The sequence below is a fragment of the Aegilops tauschii genome, chromosome 2 (genome assembly GCF_002575655.3).
Source record: "Aegilops tauschii subsp. strangulata cultivar AL8/78 chromosome 2, Aet v6.0, whole genome shotgun sequence".
Lineage (NCBI taxonomy): Eukaryota > Viridiplantae > Streptophyta > Magnoliopsida > Poales > Poaceae > Aegilops > Aegilops tauschii.
The window spans coordinates 52,528,815-52,540,155 of NC_053036.3; the positions used below are offsets into that span (position 1 = coordinate 52,528,815).

The following is an 11,341-nucleotide window of genomic DNA, read 5'->3' on the forward strand; positions in this document are numbered from 1 at the left end:
TTCTGAGGCATACGCGTAAATGCCCGTACGTATACACAGTATTGATTCATTCATTCACCTGGCGCGGCATCGCTGGCATCCATAAAATTAGCGCTTGTCCACCTCGCAACGCACACGAGAGAGCAGGCATGCATGCAATGCAGGGATTCAGGCTGCCACATTCTGAGCCTGAACGGCCTGGAAAACCTGCAGCGGCCAAAACAGTCGAGCCAGCAGCAGAGCAGAGGAGCCATTGCCATGACATGCATACAGTTAGTTCTATCTGGATTTGGCCCATGCGAGCGTTACATTCCTCAGCTGCCATTACCCATCGCAAAGCCAGTGCCCACACGTATGTTTACGTGGTCGAAATCAGCATGCTTCATTCATGGTCCGTGAACGTTCTGATTTCTGAACTCAGTGTCGATGTTATGGACGAGACGACGCCGTTGCTGCTTAGTTTTTGAGCATGGCATGTGCATGTGCATGTGGCCGAGTGCAGCGAGGGTGCTCGTGCGTGGGCACTGGCGAGCCACGAGACACAGAACGTGTTGCTCCTGCCGCGGCTGCATGCGTCGGCACTGAGCGCGCGATTAACTTTCTATCCGTGAGTCCATCAGGTTAGGTGCTGCGTCAAATGGTAAGCCAGTCCAAGCAAGTAACCGTTCGGCTAATTAATCAGGGTTTTTTATCCAATCTAATCCACTCGAACGTGTCAAAATTATAGAAGAAGAAGCGTTTCAGGATTGGTGGGTGCTGTGGCCGAACCATGATATGGTTTACCTACTTCACACTGTACCCAAACAGGAGCTCTCCTCTCCTTTTGACCCTATCCACACAGTAGTATTTTTTTAAGGCCTTCTCCTTATTTTATTTTTGAGGATCGGCCTTATCCTTATTTATTATTATCAGTGCTTTAGTATTAATTTTTGACAGAATGGAAATTTCCCTCACAGAGAAGAAAGAAATCAGTTTGCTTGAAAAGTACAATGACAAAAGGAAGGGGATTCTTTAGCGAGAAATGACCTATGAAACATGGGTCTACGCGCACCCACGTTGAGAAGATATTTAAAAAATAATAAAGAATGTAAGAAACATTTTTGTAATGAACACGGTATAGTGTTATAGTCAGTTGTAAAGTTTTCAGAAGAAATGGCTTCCGTGATCTTATGTGCAAAAAAAAATAACTGCATGCTCCCTCCGTACAATATTAATTGTGGCTCAAACAGATGTATCTGGCCGTTTTTTAGTGCTAGGTACATCCATTTGAGCGACAATTTCTAGGTTTTTCAAATTTAAAATTTTATTTTTTTGCCCAGAAGAACATGGAAGTCATTTCTTCACCAAACTTTACAAGCGAGTAGAACACTCATGCTCGCAAAAAAGAAAGTTTTCCAAATTGCCTTATTTTTTATATTCATAAAAATTTAAATGTTTTTAGCGGGTGCGCCTACAACCATGTCCCAAAAATCTGCGCCCACTTGTTAGGTTGTTATTTAGTACTGGTTGGTGAAATGAGGGAATCTATCAAAATGATTCAACGAGGTGTAGAAAAATTCCTGGACGGCCTTACTAGAAATTAGATGTCCGGCGTGGTAAGAAAGAAAAGAATTCCGAAAGTCATAACTTTGAACATAATTTTTTTGATAGAAAAAACTTTACCCAGTTTTGAATTGTGAAAAGCAACAGTGCTGATTTATGCTAGAGTGGAAGCCCCAATCAGGGCTCAAATAGAAAGGGGAAAAAAACCAGTAACTTTGTCAAAGCAGTACTGTTGTGCCGTGACTGAACCTCCATTTTTATTTTATTTTGCGTACTGACTGAGCCACCATTTGATTTACCTACTTTGCACCATCGCCAAACATGAGTTTTTTTTGTTGTTGCGGGGAAGACATGAGCTTTTCGTTCCTTTTGACCTTATTACACTAGGTAGAGTATTATACTGTATTACCTTTTGGCGGAAAGTGCGACTTTTCTCTCTCTCTCTCTGCGGTGGAGCGTTCACTGGCGTACGTATACACCAGCACCGTATGTACAGCGTAGGTACCGCATGATGGGACGATAAGTACAGCGGAGGTAGTAGGTGGCGTAGCGTAGCACAGCACCGCAGGGGCAGAATGTGCGTGCGTGCGTGCCTACACGGTGGCGCATGCGCATGTGAGCACCCCTGGCACCATGTTAGCAGCGCCCATGAGGGGCCGAACATGGCATGTAGGAAAGCTATGCCTCATGCCGCCTAATCATGCCCACCGCCCCGCTGGCCCGGCTCACTCCCTCCCTCCCTCGCTCACGTACGACCCTCGGCCGTCACCCCCCACCGGCGGAGAGCACCACGGCAAAACCCCATCAACGTACGCCCCAGTACGCCGCAGAACAATTAAAACGAAACGAGATGGAAATGCGCACGTCGCCCGCGTCGTAGGCCGGTCTACATGCAGCGCCTACGGTCGTTTACGTACGTGGGGGTGGTGGCCGGTGACCGTGCGTGGATTAGTCTGGTGGAGGCGAGGCCCCGTAGGCCGTTGATTTCTCTCGCCCATGCGAGGACAAGAAAACAACAAAACAAAACAAATGGGAGCAGAGTACATCCATCCAGTGATAGATAAAAACCACCGGCCCGGAATCTTGCTCGCTCGCGAGTTAACTCCGTCCCTCGCCTCGCTTTATATATATCCCGGCAGCGGCAGCGCAGCTCCATCCCACTCATCCCACCCAGCCCCTGCATGTGACTCGCGAAACCGTCGTCCATCCAGACGGGAGCGCCAGCGCGCGCGCAACAACAGAGCCAACTCTCCTCTCAGCTCGCGCTCCCCCGGCAAGCCACGATGGCGCCCTCCTCCACCACGGCGTCGGCGGCGGCGGACGAGAGGGACCGCAAGCGCAAGCGCGGGGCCGGCGGCGAGGCGGGGACGGAGGCCGACGCGGAGAGGGCGCCCAAGTGGCGGACGCGGCGGGAGCACGAGATCTACTCCACCAGGCTGCTCGACGCGCTGCGCCTCGTGCGCGCCGGGGCTGGCGTCGCCCCGTCCCCGTCCCCGGCGCGCCAGGTGCGCGAGGCGGCCGACCGCGCGCTCGCCGTCGCCGCCCGCGGCCGCTCCCGCTGGAGCCGCGCCATCCTCGCCTCTCGCCGCGCTCACCGCGTGCACCGAGTGCGCCTCCACGCTCCGGCCCCTGCGCCGGCGCCTGCTCTAACACGGCCCGCTTCACCCGGCGCGTCCTCCTCCGGCTCGACCTCGGCACAGGCACAGACGCTGGCGAGGAAGGCGAAGACGCTGGGGCGGCTGGTGCCGGGGTGCAGGAAGCTGCCGTTCCCGGCGCTGCTGTCCGAGGCGTCCGACTACATCGCCGCGCTGGAGATGCAGGTGCGCGCCATGGCCGCGCTCGCGCAGGCGCTCTCCGCCGTCGCCCCGCCGCCGTGATCCATCCATCCGGCCGCCACAACCCCAAGATCCCCCGCGAATTGCCTCGCCTCAGCGACGCGCGTCGGCGCATGTACATTTTCCTCCCCGTGCCGTGCCGCTCCAGTGTGTGACGACGAATCGACGACACGCCACGCCACGCCGGCGATTGTCAACCCGGCCGGCCGCGTGCATGCTAGGAAGAAGAAGAAGAAGAAGAAACAGTAGCCGTTCATTTGTAGATTCTTGTTAGCGTTTTGGTTTTGGTTTGGGTGTGTGTCCGCTAAGCTAAATCCGTAAATGCACGAGAGAGATTTCCAGTACAATCTTTCGGAGTGATGTGTTCTCATCAGCAAGCACGTACGAGATCGCCGTTTTCTTTGACAATGTTGGTGCCAGTGCTTTGGTTTGACAAGCAAAGTGCAATGTTAATTTATTTATTTATTTCTTGTCAGAAGAACAAGTGCGATGTTAAATCTATGACAGGTTCACGAGATTTGTTTAATCTTTTCCCTTGACCTAATCGAGACGAACGGGATCGAGCTTTGTACTGTACGGTGGCCGGCCGCCCGTAACGACGAACGGGCGACGCGATAATTCCCCATGTGGGAGGATTAAATAACACGTGACCCCTCTGCGCGGCGGGGCCCGGAGGCAGGCACACATGGGGCGGGCCGAGGCCGGGCCCGCGCTTTTTTTTTGTCTGAGTGCAGTAAACTTGTACTGTACATTTCCGTAGAAATACAGAGGTTCGATGTAGAGATACGTTGAGGTATACCGCTGGGCTACGCGACAAGCGCAGCTCGCCCGCGGGCCCACAACGTGCGCCCGGCGGGCCCGCTGGGGCAGCCGCACATGCGGCGTGGTGGCTTCGCTGTCGCGCGGGTCCCCTGGGGCCTATCCATGGCCCACCGGCCAGTGCTGTGGATGGTTGCGCCTCACGTGGCCCGTACGCGTGGTAGGGATGGACGGCCCTGATCCATGTCGCCGTGCGATTGGCGCGCGCATACGACGACATACATGGCTGGCTTCCCGCCGAGAGCGGGCCGCGTGCATGCCATGCGCGACAGGCCGTGTGCGCGGCACAGTGCGCGCGCGTACGTTTGGCATGCTCACCGCGTACTTGCGGGACAAGAGAGACGCACAGATGTAGATTGCCCATCGCGCGTTTGTCAACTAGTCGTACGTACTAGGAGTACCACACATGGATGATGGATGCATGTTTTTGAACCTACTCGTCGTTGGGATCCGCGCCTAGTGCACGGTTTGTTCAGGCAAAGCTATCACTAGTTTTTTTTACCAGCTACTCTTACAATTAAGGTTATCTGACCACGTTAGTACTCTCTCCGTAAGTCTTTTTAGAGATTTCAATAAGGACTACATACAGATGTATATAGACATATTTTAGTGTGTAGATTTATTTATTTTGCTTCGTGTGTCGTCCGTATCGAAATCTCTAAAAATACAGAGGAGGGAGTAGACCCCTAGAAGAAAAAGGAAATCAAATGTAGTACTCCCTCCGTCTAGGTGTGTAAGTCATCTAACGAAAATCAAATAATCCCAAAACACTTAGGCGCGGTGCATTAACTTCTACCTCGTTTCTTGTTTCTTGACATATCAACCAATAAGAGATATGGATGTGCATGCTTTAATGACTTGAGACTACCAAACATGACATGCTTTTAATGACTTGAGTGCCGAGTAGTACCGCTAACTTTTACTAGCTCTGGCGTCGGTGTGGCGCAGTACGCGTGAGAGATGATGGATATGTGTCGCGACTCGTTCAACACGTACGTACGGTCCATGCAGCTGCCTAGCTACCTCCCGAATAATTTCGACGGAGATTCCGGTCTTCGGTCGCCGGAGTGAGCAGTCGTCACCAGTCTCCCGGTCGCCGGAGTGAGCAGTCGTCATGTCCGTATTTCTTGAAGCTCGATGCCTCGATCGGCACACGTACGCGCAATTCGAAAGCGTGCGTGACGAACGACAGCGACCAGCAACAACCGTCCAGACCGTTTTTGCTGCCTAGCTACAGTAGCTAGCTTTCCATCTTAATCCTCCTTCCACAGTGCCAACAGGGCAACATAACAATTCAGGCAAACTATCCTATGCACCTTCTCATGCCGAAGCAAATAGTGCAGCCATTAGGAACACATGCCATGAGGAGGTAGATGACATGTTGGCAGAGCTGCTTGTAAGTCGTGCTGTATTCTCTTCCATTCTTGATATATAAAGCACACACGATTCTCTTGTGTGTTCTTCAAAAAAAAATATGAGGACTGAGGAGGTACATGATCGACACGCTGATCATGCCAGGTCACCCTTTCTGACGCGCTTAATGGCATGAGGTGCTCACGTGGGGAACCGGTCCACCGCAGTACCGCGCAGCCTTTGGTCATCGAAGAAGAGTTCGCCCAGTGGTGGCACCATCCTCTTCCAGTGATGAGAAGGGCACCACACCAGTGATCATGTTTGCGGCATGGTGGATCAAAAGTACCATAACGCGACCATGTTCGACATTGAGGGGTGAACTGAACTATTTTGGTGGTGTTGCGTAGGTGCTTGAACTGTAACAAGTGTGTCATACTTGGTAAAATATAGGCCCTCGAATTATTCTAGTGTTGAATTGGTTAGGCCTAGTTTGGTTGAAGGGGTCATCCAAGATGGGTTGGGACGGTATTAAAAAAAACAGTTGTTTGGTTATAAAGCACTTGAATGGTTCCAACCAAAAAGCAGGAATATGCTCTAAATATATTGAACCATCCCACCCCAGAAATCGGTTGAACCGCATGTCCAATCCATATTTGACTCCTCACATGATTATTTTATGTCATGACGTCTCTACGTCTTATGATTATTTTATGTGAGGACCACATCCAAACTACCTTTATCCCTTCAACAAAACAGGAAATGGGTTCATCCCATTCATCTTAACCAAACACCAAAACTGAACCGTCCTGGATGGTCCGAACCCACTCATATCTATCCCTTTAACCAAACACATCAATTATCCTAAAAAAAACACATCATTGAGGACCTGAATGATGATTTTCATAGTTTGGGGCACCCCGTTAAATAGTTCAGGGACCTACAATGCACTTCCCTCGACATTGGGGGACCCGACATTTTTCTCTTCGAAAAACCCAAAATTGTCAATGCAAAGGCTCGACAATGGCAATGGACAATTTTTCATCCATGTTTACATCAAGGCGTAAGCGTTTTCACGAAGAAAAACATGTTTTTACCCGTAGAAGAAGGCATAGTTTATCTCAGACAACATCATGGAAGTGGTGGAAAGTTTGAACAGCAAGCAAGATGGAAGAACGCTCACATATAGGAGGCTGACGCCCGCCAGCAGTTCCGCTCACAAAAGGAAACTGTTCTCACCTCTCCAAGATTTCGTTCCTCCACGCAAACTGCTGCTGCAAGGGCAGTTGTACATACATATGCTCCACTCCACATGCTCGGACGCTCCAGTGCGTGATGTAGCCTTGCAAGGTTTCCACTGTCGACGTGCCTGGCTTCAGAGCCTCAAACCATGCAACATCCAACGCAGCATGAGTGAAAGATGGCCCATAGACCATACCGCCTTTGCTGCATGCCTCCTCCAAAATTTTTAGAAATTCGTCCAAGGTGGTACGTACCCCATGCATGTGGAACGCCCACATGCATGGGCTCCATGCCAGGGCAGGGCAGGGCATGTCGTGTCGCTCCTCTCTTTCCGTTACCCAGGTCCGTCGGCGTGGCATTGTCTCTTGCCTTTACTCCTTGCCGCTCGTTCTGTCACTGCCGTGCAGGGCCGGGGCGCGTGCCCTCGCCTGAGGATGTTCGCTCGTTTCCATGACAAAACAGAAGGTGGAAGAGGACGGGCGGGAAGGAGAGGGAAAGAAAGTCAAGAGGCATGCAGCATGCGGCAGAGCCCACAACGTGCGCCGATAACGACCCCGGCCGGCTAGGGAGGGGCCCGGCTGGAAACGCGCGGTGCATGCTTTGCCGCCGGCCGACGTGGCCTCCCGCCGCACCACCCGAAAAACGGGCAAACCGGCCGGTGCGGTGCACGCACGCTCCCTACCTCGCCGGTGCCATGATCCGTGCTCGTTCGTGTAGCTAGCAGGAAAGTGTGAGTCTTAGTGGCGAAGCTACATAAGGTCGAGTCGGTAAGAATCTGGCCATATATAGTGCAGTGTCAAAAAAATACATCTTATACTCCTTCCGTCTCAAAATAAGTGTCTCAATTCTATACTAATTCTAGTACAAAATTTTGTACTACTAGTTCTATACAAAGTTGTACTAAGCTTGAGACACTTATTTTAAGACGGGAAAGTATTATACTCCCTTCGTTCGTAAATATAAGTCTTTGTAGAGATTTCACTATGGACCGCATACGGATGTATGTAGATGCATTTTAGAGTTCCCCGCAAAAAAAGCATTTTAGAGTGTAGATTCACTCATTTTGCTCCAATAGTCCATAGTAAAATATTTACAAAGACTTATATTTAGAAACGGAGGGAGTAGAACGGAGTAGCTCATTACGGGCGGTTAACTATTCAGACCCTTTTTTTTGCGAGATAACTATTTAGACTCTTTCGCAACAAAAGAAAATGTCATGTGAGGATGCAAGGCTTCGGCTTCTGTCTGTTATTTTTTTTAATTATAGGCAGGTGATAGGCGCATGTTTATGCTATCTTACTACTCTTTTTATACATATACAACTAAATCAGCGACATCAAATATAGATCGAAGGAAGTACTCTCTCTGTCTCACAATATAAAATGTTTTAGCTTGCAAATACATCTTATCTTATGGGGGCAGTGAGTAGTATTTATTACGTGTGCGAGGGCGATGTGACAACGCTGCACGGAGACTTGGACACGCGTGGTAATACGAGTTGTCGTAACGTACCAGTTTGCTACTGTATGATACGTACTGACGGGGTTACTGCTGATGGATGCTGCCGGGAAGCGAAGCCAGTCGATCGGTTCTAGAGTACCAGTACGTGTACTACGGCCCTAATTATGATGCCGTTTATTACGTACTCCATGTCGAGGACGCGAAATCATCATATTTTTTTCTTTTGTCGTGGAGCTTGAAAACACTAGCTACTGCCATGGACCAGTGACTCGTGTTTCGCAGTTTGCAGTCTCGAGGCCGTACGGGAACGGAAGAGTGTGACGCTTGATCATGGGGCGATGAACACGACCGTAATCATCATGTTCTTGTGCGGCTAACTCTACACATTTACTACATTATGTGTAAATGATACTACTTCTACTGATGCGGCGTTATTTACTGCGCAACGGTAGCTTTTTAATTGGCTTGACACGTGTGAATTAGAAACAATTAGAACCTCCGGTGGTTTTGCTCTGCCATAAAACCCATTAACAGTCGCGCAATGTGCGCCCTCTCGCGACATCCACGTCGGACTAGCTATCAGACAAAAAAGTTCGTGTTGAGAAGAACAGAGAAAGGGATACCATCGCCTGCCGCTCGCTCACTCGCTTCGTATCACACACGCACACCACATGATTCGTTGCGGATCGGTGAAATTTTTTTTTGCATCAGTACAGACACAAGCGCTCATATATACGCGCATACCCTCACCCCTATGAACGCACACACGTACACCCTACCCCTATGAGCACCTCCGAGAGACTGAGCCGGCATATCATCTTGAGATTTACGAAGCCACCATAGGCGCCTCGTCGTCGACGGGAACGTCTCCTTCCACTGAAAGCGCATTGCTGAAAATCCTGAAATAAATCCAGAAATAATGCGAGCACCAGGATTTGAACCCTGGTGGATTGGGGACACCACTGTCCACCTAACCATCTCAACCACAGGTTGATTCTCGTGAGAGCGATATATGGATTGGTGTGACTGGCCAACTGCGTGCACGGCACATATACTTGGACCGCTGGGCGTACGTGCGTGCATGGTAACAGGAGCGATCGTACTCTTCTTCTTATCTTAGTACTAAATGTTTTGTTTTGCTCCGTACGGTACGGCCGACGGGTGCGCGCGGCCGATCGATCGAGAGGCGACACGCGCGTACTGGCCAAGTTGTGGCTGCAGCCGGAGGTACGTGATCGACCATGATGGTGTTAACGTTGTGGACCGGCCTAGCCCTAGCTACGGCCTCGTGCTTCATCTTTCGTGCGTGCATGTGCCCGGGTTCATCGCAATCGCAATCTCGACCGAGGCGTACGTACGTACGTACGTGGGGAGGATGATCAGGACCAATAATCATGATGCTTTTGTGCGACTAGGGTGCACGCATTTTTCCTGCATGTCACATCGCCGGACCGCCCGGCCAGACGCCCGGCCGGCGCAGGCGCTCGCGGAGCGCGCGGTCCGGATCATCGCGGACGAAGAGCACCATCCAATGGGAGCGGCTAGAGGTCAATCGACTGACCCACTAATGTGGCTCAGTCTCTTGGAGGTGCTCATAGGGTTAGGGTGTACGTGTGTGCGTTCATAGGGGTGAGTGTATGCGTGTATATATGAGCGCTTGTGTCTGTATTGATTAAAAAAATGTGGTCAGCCAATTACTAGTACAGACTAAAAAAGAAAAAAATAAAAGAAAACTGACCGACCCAAATTTAGGGTCAGTCGACCAGCCCAACAACAAAACTGATTGATTCAACGCTGAAAACTTCTGTTGGCTTTTCTTTTCAACCCAAGAATGTGACGGGCCTGAACCCGCTAAGGAACCAAACCCACTACACCCAAAACAACTGGATTCAGCTCACGCACAGATTGCTAGGTCTACTTCCTTCCTCTTTCCCCGATCACCACACACAACCGCCGCCATGGTTGGAGAAAGAAAAGCTCAGATGTGCTGTTGTCTTGTGATGTCTTCATAGATCTTCTTCCTCCCATTTCTTCCTTCCAACCTCTTCCTCCTCTGATCGCCCAAATTTCTACAGACACCAGAAGAAATGGTTGAAACTTCAGATCCTGCCCAAAACACATATCTATCAAAAGGAAAAGCAAAAGGAAGAGAGAAGAAACTTGCAGAACAAGGTGCTTCTAGTCATTCTAAGGTGCTTGTGATCTGTTCCCCCTCCCCTTAATTTTTTCTGTGTCGTGCACCTTAAGTGATGACCTGACATTTTCATGTAACAACAACAGTAAATTTAGAGAAGGAAGCAAAAATGCAAAAATCGTGTGTTTCATACAAAATGTTAAACCCATGGAAAATCATGTAGATGGCATGCTATAACTTCTGATTAGATGACATGTTTGTACTTGTACTAGAACTTGTTAAACTACAAGTAATGGCAGAAAACCTCCTTAAAGTCAGAATAAAAAAACTGCATATAGTAACTACATTTTCATATTCAGACAAGTAAGCTTGCAGTTGTTGTGAAATTGGGAGATGAAAGAAACTATACTATGAGAACGCATGCATATATACAAAAATATAACCACCACATTTTTAGCTTGTTGTACTAGAAAATGTTTAACTACAAGTAAGAGCATAACACCTACTTGAAGGCAGAAATTCAAAAAATCTACATATAAACTAAATTTGCATATTCAGAGAAGTAAGCTTGCAGTTGTTGTCTAATAGCAACATACAAGAACTATACTACGAGCATGCATACTTATTTACAGAAAAGATAACCACTACATCTTTACGTAGTTGTACTAGAGAAATGTTTACCTACAAGTAATGGCAGAACAACTCCCCTAAAGGCAAAAATTTAAAAAATCCATATATAAACTAAATTTGCATATTCAGAGAAATAAACTTGCACTTCTTGTCGAATAGCAACATACAAGAACTATTACTACGAGCATGCATACATATTCACAAAAAATATAACCACGGCATCTACACCTGGTTGTGTATAAGTAGTTGTTAAACTACAAGTAAATGCAGAACACCTCCCTCAAGGGAGAAATTACACAAGTTCATATAGGAACTAAATTTGCATAGTCACAAAAATAACTTGCACTAG

General features: G+C 49.0%; 1 protein-coding gene across 1 annotated transcript; it reads left to right on the plus strand.

Moving 5' to 3' along the window:
* The first annotated feature begins 2,636 nt into the window (after window positions 1-2,636).
* On the plus strand, window positions 2,637-3,821 carry LOC109770933 (transcription factor bHLH149). The gene has a single exon (XM_020329648.4). It carries the CDS (start codon window positions 2,805-2,807, stop codon window positions 3,396-3,398), a length of 594 nt encoding a protein of 197 aa, XP_020185237.1. The 5' UTR covers window positions 2,637-2,804; the 3' UTR covers window positions 3,399-3,821.
* The last annotated feature ends 7,520 nt before the right edge of the window (window positions 3,822-11,341 follow it).